The following is a 19,203-nucleotide window of genomic DNA, read 5'->3' on the forward strand; positions in this document are numbered from 1 at the left end:
ATATTTAGTTTAATGTATTTATGTCATGTTCAGATTTTATGTGATCCCAAATTCTAATGAAAGGATTCTTTTCAAAATAAAATTATAATAGGGAAACGTAGAACTCACTTCTAAAATGAAAGAATTCGAAAGGGAAAAATAAAGTACAGTAACAAATCATTTTGCAAAAATTTCTTCACGCGTTTTAGCTCTTCAATCGCAATTTGATGCATTTGATCTTTTGATTTATCATATTAAATTTTAGTAGGTCAAAAAGAGAAAACATTTTAGTTACGAAAAAAAGAAAAAAAAACGACGTCGTATATCCAAGTCGCGATGTGCTGCCCTTCCGCGCCTCTTTCTGCCCGATACATACCAGTACAGGAGAGGGAGAGACAGCAGAAGCCAGAAGGTGGGCATGGATGCGAATAAACAAGTCGGTGGTTTAGGAGACGAGAGAGCAGGAAAAACCCAAAATCAAACAGAAGCTAGAGGAGAAGGAGGAGGAGGAGGAGGAGGAGGAGGAGGTTCCAAAGGTAAATCATGCAAAGGATATCTCTATTATTCTTCCTATCTCAAATCCAACGGCAACAATCCTCGCTGCATCGGCATCCCTCGTACCCTCCAACAAGGTCTCTCTCTCCGTCTCTCTCTCTCATTTTCTGTTTGGTTCCTTAGAGAAGAAATACAAAATCCTCAATTATGATTGCTTAATTTGATTACTTTAATTCTTTTATTTTTATTATTATCTGGTGTTTTGATTTGCTGTTTGATGCGATTCGTGCGTTACTATAATGGCGATTCTTGTTTAATTATTTTTCTTCTGCTGCAATTTTCAGCCTTTCTTCTAGCATTTATAATATGTCAGTTTGGTTTGGGATAAAGGAAAGCTTAGTTGTGGATCTCTCTTCGTTTCTATTTCAGTAATAAGCTTTTTCCAAAGGTCTTTTCTTAAGTTGAAATTCTAGACTTCTTGCAATTGGCTTTTACTCACTCTGCGGAGGAGTTGGCCTGGTCTCTTATAGAATTTACCTGTCACCTTGTCTCTGCCTGTCAATGGTAATGAATTCTCTCCTTCTTCTACAACCCTCAAAGGGCATTACAGATACATGAAATATTGCAACCATGGTATTATTTTACAATTTAATTTATCTATTTGAATTTTAAATAAGTGAACTATTTTCACATCTGTACCCCGAATATTAAATTCAATGAAATCTATAAGATGTTCAGTTTACCTGTTCTAATAGTAGAATCTACATACACACACTAGTTTGTAGTTCTAGTTATACAGTTTATTGGAGGAACTTTCTTTTGAGCTGAATAGGTAAGTTTCTTTTTGGATGCCTTAACTTAAATCTTTTAGATGCGTTTTTACATTCTTCTAAGGCCTTCAACAAGAGTTGCTAAAGATAGGTAAATGAAAGAACCAAGCTAGAAAGCAAGATCCATGTTCCTGCAGCAGATCCATTGATCCTTTATTCAGAGTCCTCCCACTTGATTTCAAACTAAGGCATGAGTCAATCTGGTATCAGACCCCGCATGGGTGATAATGGTTTGGCTACCTTAGAGAATTAATATGGTTTTTCTCAAGTGTTCAATGAAGAATTTATTCTTAAGCAATTGCAGTAGTGTATATCTTGAAGCATGTGCACTCTTGTCATGCACAAAGTTTCAAAAATACTTGTAAATTCTAATCATAGGGGTGGGATAACTTGGAGTGTAGCTTAAGGAAGTGCAATTTCTACAATCCCTAAGCTTGTGAAGTGTTATTTCCCAAGGTATTATGGTGATGAGGACCCAATTAGCTGGGTTTGTTGGACACAGCAATTTTTGGAGTTCCAAAGGATTCCAATGATCAGGTGCTTCTTGCTTCTTGTCATCTTGAGAATGATGCACAACTACATTGGGTTAAAGATTTTGATTTGGTTTGGACCAACTTAGAGGGTTTGAACAAATTGTTTGGCCCCACTCACTATGAAGACTTCTTTGGTGATCTTACAAAGTTGAATAAATGGGCAGTATCAAGGACTACTAATCTCACATTGAGCATTTACTAAGTTGAGGAGTTTCTCTTGCACTGCCACAAGTGAGTTGCTTTGATACAGACTTATGAGGGGAGCCAGTTTTTTGGTCTTCATTAGTGGCCTTAAAGCACACAATCCACTTTGAATTGGAGGCATCCAAGCGAAAATTATGTCTAGTTGACTAGAATTGGTTGAAATTGAAATAAAATAATATTTTGTTAGTTAGTTGAATTTAAAATTTTCTTTTATTTTTATTTTTTCTTTTCCCCTCTCTCTCTCTCTCTCTCTCTCTCCGGTGTAATTTTTTTTTTTGATAATATGCTAGGCAGCTATAAAAAAATTGTTAATTCAATATCAACCATTAGTAGGCCCATAATATTTATGTTTGAAAATGAAGTCATTTCTTCTTTTATATGCTTGTGTGCAATATGGTGCATTGCTTGCTTTGTTATGCAAATGCTGTTAATGCACTTGCCTCTGGATTCTGAGCATGCTACTCTCATCTTGGTCAGGATTTGATGGTAAAATTCTTCTTTCTTAGTTTCATGCATGTTTTAATCCAGTATCTTTTAGATAAATACTGATACCTAGTTTTGATTACCAGTTCCAAATTATATTGTTGGACAATCTGAGGTTGAAGCTTCTAAAGAGGGTCGGACACTTGCAGATTTTTATTATGCTTGTGCTGGATACTCAGTGTATATCAGCAAAGATCATTCTACTGATAAGCAAGTTACAAAAACACAGCTACCAGTCTGTGTGGGCCTTGAGGTTTATCTTTTCCAACTCTGTGTGCATGTCCACAAGCATGCACATCTGTGCATCTGCATTTTCTTTTGTTGTTTGTATGGAGTATGGACAGTTTGCTTTATAGCAGTGTATGAGCTTTTAACTTACATTGCTTGGTTTAATGGACACATTGCAGCAGCTTGTCCCTTAGGGTGTAAATGAGTTCAGCCAAACCAGTTATCAAGATGTTTAGACTTAATTCACTTAACTTTAGATGAGCTCAAGATTAAACTGAGCTCAAATTTTAATGTCGAAGCTTGTTTGATTAAAAAGTTATCGAGTTGAATATTCCAATAGTCTAAACCTAAACAAAAACTTTACCTGTTGCTAAATAATAATAATTTTTTCAGCAAATTTTAACATTAAATGAATATGAAAATAACAATTATTTTAACTCCAGAAAACTCTTGTACGAACAGGTCCACATACAAAAATCATATGGACTCAATTTGCAAATAAAGAAAGGGCTTGCTTTCTCTTTTAAGAGGAGACAATAGTCTTTTCATTTTATTTATGGTCAATATACAGTACAAAGTTTCAAATTTTGTACTTGTTCATTTACTTTGAATTAAATATTTCATATTACAGCAATTCATTTTATTACTCAAAGATAACTTTCTATAAAATTTGTTGCTCCTAACAATTCAATTGAACAACCTCTAATTTTTCGTTTAAACTTGTTCATTAAGTTTTTAAATGAATATAGGTGAGCTTTCATCCAGCCTGTTAATGACCTATCCACCAAGTTTGCTTACACTACTAAAATATTGCTTGTAGTTTTATGTTTCTTTGGTGTTGCTATTATTTCTGTTATTATCATTTATCAGGAACTTATCATGCTCTTTGGTGGGTTGGTTGGAGTAAGGTGGGGATTGATTGGGTTTTTTCCTTTAAATTATTGACTGCATTTTGGACTGTATAGAGTGAATTTTGGTGCAATTTGAGGGTTGGGGGTTCATTATGATGTAACTTACATTCTTAAATTTAATCTGGCAATTGACAAGTTGGGTATTGTCTTCTATGATATCCCTAGTTTCTTGAGAAGAAAAAGTTTCAATCTGACTGATATGAGTTTTTGCAGCTTCTGGTGGATAGAAGAGTTGCTAATGCTGATAATGCATCTGCTCCAGCTCATGTTCATGGTAGAGAAGGTAAGGAAATCACTATGGCTTACAATATCTTATTTCATATTGACTCAAGTATAATCAATGTCTCTAGACATGATTTCTCAATATAATAGGTTGTCACATCTGCTCTTGATGAATGATATGGTAGTAAATGTAGTATCTTTAGCTTTCATGCTTTAGTACAACATGATATATGCTGGGAAAATCCATCTCATTTAAGACCATGGTAGATCGGCATATATATGTAAATGTGCTTGGTTTGGTTTTTTTTATTATTTTAATAAATTCTTTTTAAAGAAATTATGATGCGTTCATTGCTTTCTGAATTTCTGAATGGCATATTTCTTACATTTTCATGTGCTGTTTAATTTTTGGCAATTGTTTTCTTGAAGGTGGCCGTGAAATTCATCAGCCTCGAACACATAAACCAGCCCATGCTACAGGAGATGACTTTCTGAGCAGGCAAGCATATTCTTTTAGTGATCAATCGATATATAGACATTTTGATGAATAAATCCAATTTTTTGCAAAACTGCAGGTATACAAGGAATGCAAGCCTGGTTGCATCAGGGGTGGCTAGAAACATGCGAAGAGTTGGGAACTACATAAAAGAGAGTCTGGATGATATTTTGTACCCATACCGAAGGCGACCAAAATGAGGCTGTAAGTTCTGGATAACTGAAAGATGAGAATTAGGTAGATGAAGTAGAATAATGCTTCACCTGTTATTTGCATTTAATTATGTAATTTTCTCCCAACACCACTTTTATCCCCATCTGCACTCCCTCTTATCAATGGAACGCTGGCAACTGGGTTAGTGGTAAGGGGAGATGTTTTATTGTTCATTCACAAAACAAGTTATTATGATTAACGCTGTCTATTGAATATATACAGAGGAGAGGGGGCACAAATTGCTTTTTTTTTTGGGTATAATATAAGCTGATAGTTCCTCAAATACGTGATCATGCAAGCAAATTTTTCATTGCCTGTTGATCAATACTGCACGCTTATGTGCCTGGGATTTTAAAAAGGTTAATGGCCTTTTTTTGTTTTTTTCATTTTGTCTTAAATTTCTTCTAAAAGTGTGTGTGTGTGTGCAAGTGGTTGAATTAGCGAGAGTTTATGTATATGCATTCTATAATTTTCATTGATGTTAAAATTCATGACTATTAAGAAATTTAAAATAAGTGACCACAATTAAAAATAGATATAGTTTTAGAATTTTTATTTTCTCTACTAAGTTTTAAGAGTTTCTGGCTAAGCAGGGATAAGATGGCAATACTACAGGGCAAAGGATGGGATTGAGGTGTATGCCAGTTTCGAGTTGTCTCATTCGAAAGCAAGACGAAGTATTGTCTTTTACTTGGTAAGGTGATTGAACCAGAAATGATGCAGCCAAAAGGGTTTATGGGTCTCACGGGTTTTAGGGACCAGGCTTGATTTATCATCTCTCTCTCTCTCTCTCTCTCTCTCTCTCTCTGTGTTTTCAGACGAGAAATATTTTGCCAATTAAAAATGGAGGAATGAAAAGTCTACCAATTCCATGTTCGTGATTTTTGGCTTAGATTTTATAATTTATATTTATATAATGTAATTTATCACTTAGTAAATGTCCTAAATTAATGATATAAAATATATTTTTTTTAATGGATGAATAAAACTATCAAGATAAAAAAATTCCATGTTTTATTTTTTTCCCCGTTTTTTAATTGGCATAAATAAAATAATATATAAATCTCCGTTCCGTCAGACATTTATATTGGATGTGAAAAAGGGACCAATTAGAATCTCAAGTTTTAGAAGTTATTTTTAATCATATTTATAGTAAATGTCCTAAATTAATAATATAAAATATATGATTTTTTTAATGGATGAATAAAATTATCAAGATAAAAAAAATTCCATGTTTTATTTTTTTCCCCGTTTTTTAATTGGCATAAATAAAATAATATATAAATTTCCGTTCCGTTAGACATTTATATTGGATGTGAAAAAGGGACCAATTAGATAATCTCAAGTTTTAAAAGTTATTTTTAATCGTATTTAAGTTGATTACTTGCAGAGTGTTTTCAAATTTGAGTTAAGCATAATAATACTTATGCGGTGTTAAGATATAATAAGTCATTATGGTAAAAAAAATTTTAAGACTTTATCTTTTTGTATTATTATACAGAATTAGATTTGGAGGATCGTAGCAATAAATCAATGAATTAGCATTTTTTAATGTACAAGATCCACTTAAGAGCACAATGAGTAGATTTTTATCTAAACCAAAAAATCAAATCGAACTGAGTCAATTTGATTTAATCGATTCGGTTTTAAAATTCAGTTGGTTTGATTCAGTTTATAAATTTTGATAATTTTAGTTAATCGGTTCGGTTTGGTTATTTTCATAATAAATAAAAAAACTACTGAATTTAATATATATATATATATATATATATATATATATATATATATATATATATATATATTAAGGAAACTCTAAGATTTTTGAGTTCTGATTTTTAAGTTTTTTTTTTTTGTTTTTGTTATTGAGATTTAATGTTAAAAATATGAAATCTTACAAAATTCGGTTTGATTGATTTAAAACTGAATCGAACCAATATTTATCGATTTGGTTTGGTTCGGTTGTCTCTTAGTGATTGGTTTGGTTCGTTTTTTAAAATTCTTGATTTTTTATTTTTGGTTTCATCAGTTCGATTCAATTCAAAACTGAGCCCATCGTTTGCTCACCCCTACTTAAGAGTGGCAAGTGTAGAGCATACTCATGCCTTAGTAGAAGATAATATAAATAAGATAGAATATTTGATTTTCAAGAGGGAGATAAATTTAGAAAGCTATAAGGCAAAGAAGCTGGAATATTATTTCTTAGTAAGTCTTATTTCAAATTGAATCAAAGATCTTTTTATATAGGAGGAGAGCTAGGACTATTACAACTACTTTTTACACAAATACATGTCTACCTAATAGTTAGATGAGAACACCTAACAAGATAAGGACTAGTTTGCTAGGCACATGATTCATACCTAACTAAGTTATACCTAAAGACAAATAACTTATCTAACTAATATTAATTGTATAGATGTTATATTTCTCCAGCTTTAAGGGGGAAGTCTATTGTCAATTCACATGGAATTCTGACTTGGACTCATATTGTAATTATAATAGTCTGAGTCATCAGAATCATATTCCTTGTCATACAGGCTCTTGTGCCAGGGACATGGACTGTTTTTCTATTTAGGAACAAATACACTCTTGTTGGTTTCTTCTTTTTCTGCCTCGGTTGGGTCCTGAGAATCTTGCCAGATTGGATTAGTATAATCAGGAAAAAAATCTGGAACTTTTTCTGGTTGGGCCTTTGGTCCTATAAAAGCGAAAGTCATTATCTGGGCCTTGGACTTGTAGTTGTTAATTTCACAAGGATGGGCAGTAATTTCTTTTTGCAGTGCAAGGCTTTGTCTTATCTTCACAGTTTTGAAATAGGTCTTTCATTTGTAGAATTGGTTCTTTTGTAGAATTGGTTCTGAGTCCATAATAATCCTTTTGAATTCCTGAAAAAAGGCTTGTGTAAGATGAACAGAGAGCAGGCTGCTATGGCTTCTGGTAGAGGCCTACAGTGGAGATTATGGTTCTCACTGGCTGTCTTAATCTCTACGCTATGATAAAGCAGGGGCAAACCATTCAAAGAAGCACCATATCAGGCTCTGTTGATTTTTCATATCTCCAAGGAAATTATAGAGCCCTAGGGTAGGAACTTCAAAAGTGATGGCGTACAGGGTGATCATGCACCATAAAAACCAAGTTTCTTCATGGAGTAAATCTTTTTGGAGGTTTAGACAAAAGTGGTGAGAAACAGAGCATCTGGACTGAATATAGAGTCTGTCTCTTACTTTTGTCTGAGAACATTAGCAAGGTTTTGGAAATAAAAGAGATGATTTTTCGCAAATTTAGTGATTTGGCTGAGTGTCATTGATGCATTGCATCCTAGTGGAAAACTTTCCAGTGCAGGAATTAAAAATAAAGGAGTTTTAGAATTGGAGGGCTTGGAGGAGTTGGCCATGAAGATGAGAAGAATTGAGTAAAGAGAAGTAAACAGATGGATAAAAAGTGGTCTGGTGAGGAGATCTGGAACTAGGTTAAGGTCTCCTTTTATGTGCTGGACAGTAAACTCATCCAAACCAATTTTTTAATCTCAAAAGATGTGGTTCGGGAAGACTCTTGTTTTTAAAGTCTAAAACCCTGGAAAAAGATGAGTTGTCCATGATGATCAAAAAGCAGTGCCCTATAAGATGGAATTCAAATTTTTTGATTCCATTTTTGATTGCCAGGATTTCTTTGTAGACTGTGTGATAATGTTTTTCAGAGCCTTTAAACTGTCTGCTTGCATGACCACAAATATTTCATTTTCCTTCCATTTTTTTGAGAAGAACAACTCCCCAATATTCATCACTAGCATTGGTCTATAGGATCCTTTTTCCTGTGTTAGGAATCTTTAAGGGAGGTAGATCCTGTACGATTTTTTTCAGTGTTTGATTAGCTACCGTTTGTACAGTGCTTCAAGGTGGGGCTTGTTTTTTCAGTATTTTTGATAGGAGGAAAGTGTATATAGACATATGTAGAATAAAGTCTCTCAGATAGTTGATAATTCTAATAAACTTTTGGACTTATTTAATTGTCAAATCATTATCTGGAAACTTTAATAACTCTTGAGCAATGTGGGATCCAGGATAGTACTTTCCATCTTCAAATTGCATTCCCATAAATTAAATGTTGGTTTAGGCCAAGTGACTCTTTTTCTCAGATAGCATGATCCCATACTCCTAGACTAGAGCTTGAAACTGGGCCAAAAGTTTTTTATGGGCCGAGATACTTTTTGAGAATAGAAGGATGTCATTAATATATATCAAGGCACTATGTAGGAAGGGTTCAAAAATCCAAATAACATTTTTTGAGAATAGCAGGATGTCATCAATACAGATCAAGGCACTATATATGATGAATCATGGCCTTTTGAAATAGGGAAGAGCCACCTTAAGCCCAAATGGCATAACAATCCATTGGTATTGGGCATTTGAAATACAAAAAGTCATTTTGTATCAATCTTTTAGAGTGATACCTAATTGCCAAAATCCTGCTTTAAGATCAAACTTAGAAAAGATGTGAGCCTCCTGGAGATGAGTGAACAGGGAGTTGATTTTGAGCAGAGCAAATTTATCATCTCTTAAAAAATGATTCAAAGGCTTATAAGTAATCACAAGCCTTTTCTTTCCTCTGATTTTTTCTGATTTTTTTTCTACATAGAAGGCCTGACAGGCCCATGCTGAGTTTGTAGGTTCAATAAGGCCTCATTGGAGGAGTTGCTGGCATTCCTGCTGAGCCAAAGAGAGATTTGAAGAAGTCATTTTAGGATGTGTTGCCTTTATGGGATTGATGTGTACATTAAGCTTAAAGGGAAGCTTAATAAAGAACTTTTCATTTTTCCATAATGGTGTAGGATGAGAAAAATTTGCATAAGAGTCCGCACAAGAAGGCATTAAAAGATCTCTAGATTTCTGAAAGTCTGGAGGAGCTTCAGAGAGTGGAAACATCTTTTAAATTATGGTAAAAGGTTTAAAAAACCTTTTATAATTTATCCCAGTGGGTAGAATCTGAAGCTTTTGAGCTTGCTGATATACATCAAAACCAATTAGCAAGTCTTTATCAGGGAGATCTGTGCTGATTATGTTTGTCCAGATAATACAATTAGGGAAAAACTGTATTCCAATGGGTTTTTTTTGTAATAAGATCAGTTTTGAATATCTTTCTATCTGCTACATGAAAGTATTCAGAATGAGGGATCTAGGTTTCCTCAGGAAGTACTGCAGGATTCATCAAGCTTTTATGAGCACTGGTATCAATGAATCCAATGATAGAAATAGGTCACTCATAATTTGATGGAAGAACATGAATCTAGACCAAAGGAGTTGGAATAGCTAGCTAGGCTAAAGAGCATAAAGAAGCAACACGAATACTTAGAAATTTTATATTAGAAACATCCATATCAATATTATCGGCTGATGTAGATTCTGGTTTAGCAATCTCAAGAGCAAAGATAGTTTCTTTGTCAGCTTCATCTTGCTCTAAGAATAAGGATTCAATATCTACGTCTTCCAGATCCAAATGAGTGCTCTGATAGATTTGTTGAATCATTTTTGCTGCCTTCTTTGGATTTTGAGGACATTCTTTAGAATAATGGCCTTTCTTTCCACAGATAAAACATCTATTTGATTTTGTTTTGCCTCAAATGGATTTTTTCTTGAAAAACCAAAAATCTTTCTTTTTGGGCCCTTTCTCTGGCTTGTGCATATACTTCTTCTAATGAAATTTCTTCTTGTTCTTATAGGCATAGGCTTTTTCTTTGCATTTAATCTGAAGATGGGACTTGTTGCAGGCTTTTTGCGAAGACTTAGTCTTGTTTATGATTTCTTTGAATAACTTTCTATGCTCATATAGTGTGTTAAGAGTGAACAGGGTCATTTGGTGAATTTCTCTAATAGAGATCCGTGTTAATTCTCTACCAGTTGCTTGAATTGTTCGATACAAATCAGACTATATTTGCTCAGAGAGAGAGGCAATATACGTGTTTTTAATATTAACATCATCCAGTTCACTGAGCCTAAAAAAGAGCTAGGTCATGTGCTGATAATGGAACTTAAGATCTTTCCTTTTCAAAGAACAACACTTCATTTCAAAAAAATCTTATCTCTTTTGTTGTTCTGCCAAATCTATGTTACCAAGGAACTCTGAATAGATAGTTCCTAGGAAAGTTCTAGTGTCTGGCATCTGGTAAAATTGAAGCTGTTTGTATTGTCCCAAAAAAAAGAACAAATCTTGGAGTGATGCGGTCATTCGAGTAGCAAATTCTCGAAGGATTATTGATAATTGAGCATCAGGCTTAGTTAGCTGTAGATCAATCTAGGTACCAAATTTAAGCATCCTTTCTCTCCATTTTGATGGAGAAACATCATCAAGTGTAAACCAGAGTCCACCAGTTGGACAAGTATAAGATCCTGCTTATGAAGTTTGGCCAGGATATGTTTCTTCTTTCATAGTTTCTGGGGGATCTCATTTGCATTAGACCCAGTGAAAGTAGCCATGAGAAAATTGGTAATATCTATCAGGTTTGCTTCAGGGTTAGAATCAGAATATTCTTCCTTTGAAGATTCAGAAGAGTCTTCTGTCTCAGATTGTGGTATTTGGATGCTCATTTGAAGAGGTGGGTCTTGAGGATACATAGGCTTTTTATTTTTATGGTCTTTTGGTAAAGACTTTTCTTCTTCCATTGATTTAAAAGAAGAAATGCTTTTTGATGCATGGGATTGTGACTGAAAGGGATGAAAAGGTGATTGTTTAGGTGTGGAAGTCTCCTTGAATAATTTAGGAGGTGTATCAAAAATAGAAAGTCCAAAAGAATAGATGGTTTAGGCTGAAAAGAAGGTAGTTTGTAAGATGAAAATAGATTGTCAATAGGCGTATAGGTTTGTTTATGGTAGGCTAGGTCTGCTTCTATTTGAGCAATTTGAGATTTTAATATTTTGATTTCTGACTTCTTTTGCATGAAATCTTGTTTGAATCTTTTTTGATAGATCATAGCTGTGAGATCTTTGTTAAGCTGACTGATTTGGGATTAGAGGTTCACATATAATTGATGAACCTGGGTTGATAGAGTATTAACTTTGGTTTCTGTTAGTTGAGTTTGACTAACCATCAAGTTAATCTTTGAATCAATCTTCTCAAGGAAATTGTTTTGGGCCTTGGCATTCAAAGTCTGCTAATTCAATACTTCTTCTACTTGGGACAAGGGCTCTAACTGGCCTTCTGGGTCAATAGTGGATAATTGAACAAAAGAACGAGAAGCCAACTTCTGGAGGGGATCAATTTTATGGCATAAAGGAGGAAAATTTTCTTCAAAGTCTTCTTGAGAGAACATCATGCAAGGAGAGATTAAAGGAACGGCAGGAGGTAGAGCAATTTCCTGCTTATTTCCCTTTTCTCTTTCTTTCCTCAAAATTTCCAATGCCATTTCATAAATTGGCAAAGGATTACACCTTTGTATTTCTTTGCTGATGCCGATCTATGGACCAGAATCTAGAGAAGAATCTCTTCTTGGTTTGTATGTTTTACATGAAGAAAATTTTTTTGGCACTATTCATCTTTTGTGGAGGCACTCATCATATTCTTCAATTTCATGATGCAGTTACAACATTCATCTCACATTCCTGATCTAGGAACATCCCAAATGAAATATCCATTAATTTTATGAGTGTAAACAGGTGTTCCATTTGTCATAAATGCAAGCACATGAAACTTATCTCTCTTTTCTGCGACAGGAGAGATCATCATAGTGTGAAAAACTACTGATGAAGATTCATAAGAGCTTTCTGGAGCTTTGAACACCATTTTTATAGTTCCATCAGATTGTTTATGGAATGACATTCTATGGCTTGTACGAGATGAGAATTATTGTGAAGTTTCTCATAGTTGGTCAGCCATTCTGTGGGGATCAGCTTTACCAACTCATCTCTGGATAACTGCTGCGATATTTGAACAATTATGAGAGTCGACTCTATATCTGAAAGGATATATAAAGCATCTAAAGAGACTCATAGTTGGAACAAATTAACAGCATGATCTTGGAGGCGATAAATGATTTGATAATGAAGAGTTGTTGCCATAGAGAATACTGTCTATTCAGCTTCAATTAGCTGAACTTAAATTTTTAGAGATGTGGAAAAATTTAGATTTTGCAGAGATATTTTGTAATTAGGGAAAAAGGTAAGTACAATGCTCCCAGCATGGAGAGTGGAGATGCAAATACCAATCACAACGTGTTCATATATGAGGAATCTAGCATCCAGTGTGGTAGTAACTGGTAGTCCTCTTCATCTATGTAGAGTAAGGACTATTTTGATTGCTTCAAAGTGCAATGAGTGTATTATTGTCTTTTGCACTGAGAGATAAAAAGAGAAAGAATCTCCAGAGTGACATACTGTTCAGCCGCAGTGGATTTATTAAACCTAATCTTATTGTTTTTATTATTTCAAAATAAAATGTAAACTAGTTGAATTTAGAAAAAAAAAAATCCAAAATAAGTGTAAATATTATCAATTTTTCTAAAATTTTGGATGCTATGGTAATATTATTTTTGAAGTTTTAATTTATAATATAAAACACCATCAATCTTGATTTGAATAAAAATTTTTCGATTAATCTATTAATGTGATAGGCATTTTATAAAAAAAAATAAAAATAAAAATAAAAATGACTTTCTCTCTCATGATCTACTCCACCATCTCTCTCTCCTTTTATCGCGATCCTTTCCCTCTCAATATTTCCTTGCCTTTAGGCTCTAGCCTATTCTCTTTCTTCATCTCCTTCCCTCCACCCAGTGAGCAATGGCACATCGATGATCCTTTTTGCTAGACGATGCGGACATCGATAATAATGAAACTCTGTGTAGTTCTTATGATGTATTCAATTGAATCGTCTGTTGATTTTGATGATTTTTCAATTGAAATTATAAAAGTTATTAAAAAAATGCTCATTTTATAATTTATAAGATATTTATTCATAGAACCAGTGATAATTTGAAATTGTTCATAAGAATTTTATTTTTTAAATGCCCATAACATCAGTAGATTAAATGAAAAACTATCATTTCATGTAATAAAGACTTCGTTGTTATTGAAATCAAACATTGAAGTTTTATATTAGAAACTAAAATTCACAAATATTGTTCAAAATTATGATTTTTTAAAAAATTTATAATTTGGTTTATGCTTTTTGCAATATATTATACTTAGTCTCTTGATTTTGAAAAATTAATTATTTAATTTTTGAGTTTCACACTATATAACATTTTATTTCCTGAATTTATAGAAAAGAATTATTTAGCAACTGAATTTTGCACTATGACATACTTTAATCCCTATAATTTTAACATAAAATTTAATGCTTTTGTCAATAGATAAAATTATTATAAATATTAAAATTATAAATATTAAATTGTGCTGTATATTAAAATTAAAGGAACTAAATAATTTATTTCTCAAAGTTTAAGGACTAAAGTATAATATGGTATAAATTCAGGAACAAAATAATTAATTTTTTAAAATTTAAAAACAAAAATATACTATGGGACAAAATTGAGGGATCAAATTATATATATATATATTTTTTATTTTGAGTGAAGAGTTTGAGACATTAATCTAGCTCTATCAGATTAAATCCAGCTTTATCATATGAGTGACATATATTTAGATACTGAAGAGCTCCAAAATTGTGAAAATTTACCTCTAAAATAAAGTACATTATTGTTTGAAAAATTTACAATTTAATCCCTAAGTTTCACCACTAATAATAATTTGGTCTTGGGGTTTTGGAAATTCTACTATTTAGTCCTCGACAAATGCTTCTGTTAAAATCCAAGTCCTTCCGTCTATTTTGATTTAAAGATTCCGCTAGGAGCACTTGAAAAGTCAAAAAAACCCTTTCTAACCTAGGGTAATCGAAAATTCTAACACTCCGTCAAAACCATCCTCCCTCTCTCTGTCTTCGCAATTGCTTTCCCTAATGATGGGAGGTTGCATTTTCTTTTCCCCATTTTGAAAGTAAGCACCTTGATATATTTATCAAACATCCCAAAGAGAGAAGTTGGTGGTTGCATTTTGCTGTTTTCATTAAAGGGAAGGAGTGAGCCATCATTGTCGAAGTTATGTTTTGTTATATGCTTTATTTTTATGTTTCTCTTTTCATGCCAATTGTTTATTATTGTAGGTGTGGTACAATGCATTTAAGGGTTTGTTTATTACACCCACTGGGACAATTCATAAAAAATGTATTATTTAGAATAGTTAAAATAGTTGTCTTCACTATATACCATAGTTAAACCAAAAGCGAATGCTTGGGTATAGTGTGTTTGCAATGGGTTTGGTTAGTGTAACCCTAGGTGAATAGATGAAAGTGAATGGCTATGTAAATGTGTTTTTTATGTTCAATATGACTTGGTAAATATTAGTTTATTTAAAATGCAAATGTATTTTTGTTCAATGTTATAGGAAAAAAATGAATTATACTGAATATTATAATCTGATTTATAAGTTTAGAGGTGAAGAAGGTGAGATTAAAAATGTTCCTGCTGATAAGAATTCATATATTAGCATGTTGAGTGATGTATATCAACTATTTGAAATCGGGTATGATTTTGTGGATGTTACTTGTGGTAATGGGATGAAAATTGAGGATGATTTGGATTTAATGTTAGTATTTGAGTTGTATAAAGATAATCCCACCATTCCTTTAACTATCACCTCAAAAGAAGTTGCTTTAAGTATAATTCCTCCTGGGAATAGTGAGGGACCAAGTAATGCTAGACATATGAATGATGAAGTCCATGTAAGCCAGGGTATTCAGAGTTCTTTCAACTCTAATCAAATGAGGGGCACAGAAATGGAGGATGAGAGGGTCCATAGTGAGGGATGTAATGGTCAGGTCAGGGAAGAGGTACGTATAGGTAATAGTGGTGGTGGGAGAGGCCAAGTTAATAATGGTGATAATGATGAAGAAAATGTAATTAAATTATCTGATAGTGAAGATGTAGACTGATAGCCTGCAGAGGTGGAAGAAGATAGTACTGATGATGGAGATAGGGTTGATACTGAAGATGAAGATAATGAAGTTATTTATGGGGATAATGATGGTTTGTTTGATTTGGATAGTGAGAAGGATACTGAAATAGAGGGTTCTAAACATGAAGAATATGACAAAAAGCATAGAAAGAGGAAATTTACAAATCCATTTAGAGGTGTATACTCTGACCCTTATAAGCATAGAAGTAGAGATCAAATTCAGTTCAAAATTAGGCAAGTATTTGAACATGTTGCTGCAGTAAGGGATGCATTGAGAGATTATGCAGTGCAGGGAGGTTATACAATTAGAAGGATTAAAAATGATAATGAAAGAGTTACTACTACTTGTGAAGGTAAAGACTGTCCATAGAGATTGTTAGTAGCATGCCCTAGAGCATATCATTTAGTATGTATTTTGTACATATTTTATTAATAAAAGGCATTTTCACTTTTCCGTTTACATAATATATTTATGTGTAATAGAAAAGATCCATTGATATTTTATTAAAAATTCTATTCTTAAGTTGTTAAGAATATGAGTGACAGTATTTCTAGCACAAAGTATCATAAATAGGTTCACAATCGAGGATACTTCACAATAAGAACATGACTTATTCAGAAAGATTGTAATCATGTTTGTTCCCAAGTTATTTATATGAAATGTAAATAAGATGGAATGGTGAGTCTCGTACCATTTAACAAACATGATAGGCACTTATATATGATAAGTAGGCCGAACCAGTGATATTTATAACAAGCACTTGGAGTTTACTTTTGTCAATGTATGGTCATAAATCATATCAGTGTATATAATCTTTAGACCTGAGATAGCACAGTTATCTTGTATATAGGTAGTTTTAAGTTTGATACTGCTTTCATACTTGTACTGTGTATGGGTATATGGGCATGTGTTGGCTCCTACTAGTTATATATGGAGGTAGGTGTTGATCAAGATGGAATTTGTTACCCTAAGTAAATAGGGATAAAATCCTATGTTCATTTAATTGTTCTTGATGTTTCAAGTTCCTGGCCAGGACAGATAGATTTAATCAAAAAAGAGTTTCTGATGAGAAAATCTTTTTAACCAAGAACTAGAATTAAAAGAGAACATAATATTCATAGCAAATGGGGTTTGACAAAAACCATGACTCCAGCTCGAGTTGGGATTTTGTAACAGAGAGATTCTAGTGCATGATAACATATGATTATAGGTTCATTTATTACTGATTGGGTGGTTATGACATGCTATGCTAGGTGTTAACCATAGTTTATGAGCTGCATAAAATGATTTAGAGAAATCATTTATGGTAAGAAAGAGTTTTGATGATATTAAGAGTTGATATCATGTCTCATTGCCAATTAGTGATGAGCCTAGTAAGTCACACACATACACAAGTAATCACCAAATTAAATATGATTTAATTAATTAATTAAAGAATTTAATTAATTAATTAAATAGGTTTGGTTTGCAATTAGATTGCAAAGTCCTTAGCATGGCTTGAAACTAAATTCAGGTTATTGGATGTATAGTATAAGTTAAATTTATATTTAAATTGTTTAAATATGAATTTAATTAATGAAAAATTAATTAATAGAGATTAATTAATTAATATATATTTGATATTTATTGATTAGAAGAAGAGAAATAATTATTTTGGGTTAAAAACTCAAAATTAAGACATAGGGGTATTTTGGTCATTTCACAGGGTGACATGTGGCACCATGAGATTGTGACACATGGCACTACACATAAGCTTGTCATATGTCTTTTAATCATGTAAGATGATCAAAGTCCAGATTAAATATAGGTTGACACTTGGCACAATGTGATTGGGTCAATTAAACCTAAAACCAATCAGAAGGTGAGATGTGGCAAGGGTTTAAAGTGATGACCTAGCTATATAAGTGTAAGGATAAAAGAACAAAAAATACAAGCTGCTGCATTCTCTTGGTGCCGCCACCCTTGGCTGCCTCTCCTTCTCTTCTTCTTCATCTCTCATCAATTCAAAGAGATTTGCCAACAATCTCTTGAATTAAAAATACTAGAAATTATTTCAAGTGTCCTGTTTAAATCTTTAATCTCTCAAAAGGCAAAACTTGATTTTCTAATTGATTGAGAAAGCTTTAGAAGCTGTTCAAGGGTTGCCATTGGTGATCTTAGTGTGGACAAGCTAGAGGGACAACATCTGGTGCTCTAGGCGCATCCCAAAGGTGCCAAACGCACTGCAGTACATCAAAAAGGTTAGTGCACTTATTCTTGATTTAATCTAGGGTTCTAATAAATTAATCTGTTAATTCTAAAATCTTAAATGGAAAATATAGATGCGAAAACATATTAAAAGAGTTTTAATATGTTGTTTATCATTGAAATCAAATAGATAAAAATGAATCTTGCATGATGCATGTGACCTTAGATAAAAAATTTATGAATTCAATGATCCAATCTTATATTTTTCATGCTTCTGCTCCTTCAATTGGTATCAGAGCCACTATATTTGCCATTTAGATTGTTGATTATATGATTTAATTGTATGATTTGATCATGAGATCAAAAGTTCATTGCTGATTGTAAAGCAAGGTGGCGGCATGTATGTTGAACACCATGGTGCGCATGGTTGATGCATCACAATAGTACGCAAAGGTAAATGGGTGTTGTATGTGCAAGTATTGTATGATCTAAGGCCCATTTTATGTCTAATTAAACTGTTTAATTAGAAATATAATTACACAATTAAATTTGTTTGAATGTGATTCAAATCTGAATTTTTAAATTTGTTTGAATGTGATTCAAATCTGAATTTTTAAATTTGTTTGAATGTGATTCAAATCTGAATTTTAAATTTGTTTGAATGTGATTCAAATCTGAATTTTATATGATTCAAATATGAATTTTTAAATTTGTTTGAATCATATTCAAATCTGGATTTTTAAGTTGAATATGAGATATTCAATTTAATTTAAGTATGTATATTTTATTTAATTGTTAAATAGTGATATGCATGATGGATGATCATGGACTATAAAAGACCAATGTGATTAGATTTATTTCTTTTATGTTTTTTTGAGTTGTAAATTAATTAATTAATTTTAATTTATTTTGGGCATGTATTATAAAGGTTGTAATATTTTTTGGGTTGTAATTTCATTTATTTAGTTCTTGTAAATTCGCCTTGGTATGCCAAGGATTACTATGTAATTGGATTGCAAGAACATCAAGAAGGTCAAGAGCATTGGTGGGACCAGTGGGAGGAATTCAAGATCAAGTGTTGATTATGTACTCCTTCAGCAACTCTTGTAATATGAATGAATGAAATGCACCTAAAAATGCCCTGATTCAATTCTTAATGGCTCAGAATTGAATCCCTTAGAAAGTCCATGATCATTCCATATTTATTTATTATCCATGAATGCATAAGATGTATGGGAATGTATGAAAGTATATGATATATGCATACTAATTGGATAATGTGCAAAGTGATACCTTAATAGTAATTAGGACAACCACAAAATCTTCCAAACAAATGACTAAGTTGGAAATGGTATAATTAAAGTAATTATAACATGGGCCCTCCATTGAGGCAATTATTTTAAGAAATTTTAAATACATGCATA

The 19,203-nt window shown here is 32.7% G+C and overlaps 1 protein-coding gene across 1 annotated transcript; it reads left to right on the forward strand.

Annotated features, from left to right (window-relative positions):
• The first annotated feature begins 286 nt into the window (after positions 1–286).
• On the forward strand, positions 287–5,470 carry LOC110639581 (uncharacterized). The gene is made up of 6 exons (XM_021790583.2): positions 287–611; positions 2,611–2,777; positions 3,877–3,946; positions 4,315–4,384; positions 4,461–4,585; positions 5,188–5,470. Exons 1-5 carry the CDS (start codon positions 398–400, stop codon positions 4,579–4,581), a joined length of 642 nt encoding a protein of 213 aa, XP_021646275.2. The 5' UTR covers positions 287–397; the 3' UTR covers positions 4,582–4,585; positions 5,188–5,470.
• The last annotated feature ends 13,733 nt before the right edge of the window (positions 5,471–19,203 follow it).

Source organism: Hevea brasiliensis, chromosome 9, assembly GCF_030052815.1.
Source record: "Hevea brasiliensis isolate MT/VB/25A 57/8 chromosome 9, ASM3005281v1, whole genome shotgun sequence".
Taxonomy (NCBI): domain Eukaryota; kingdom Viridiplantae; phylum Streptophyta; class Magnoliopsida; order Malpighiales; family Euphorbiaceae; genus Hevea; species Hevea brasiliensis.

Coding starts and splice junctions, on each gene's coding strand:
- LOC110639581 (XM_021790583.2), top strand. CDS start 398: ATGGATGCGAATAAACAAGTCGGTGGTTTAGGAGACGAGAGAGCAGGA. Junction 2,778..3,876: donor CAGTCTGTGTGGGCCTTGAG/GTTTATCTTTTC, acceptor GAGTTTTTGCAG/CTTCTGGTGGATAGAAGAGT. Junction 4,385..4,460: donor GGAGATGACTTTCTGAGCAG/GCAAGCATATTC, acceptor GCAAAACTGCAG/GTATACAAGGAATGCAAGCC.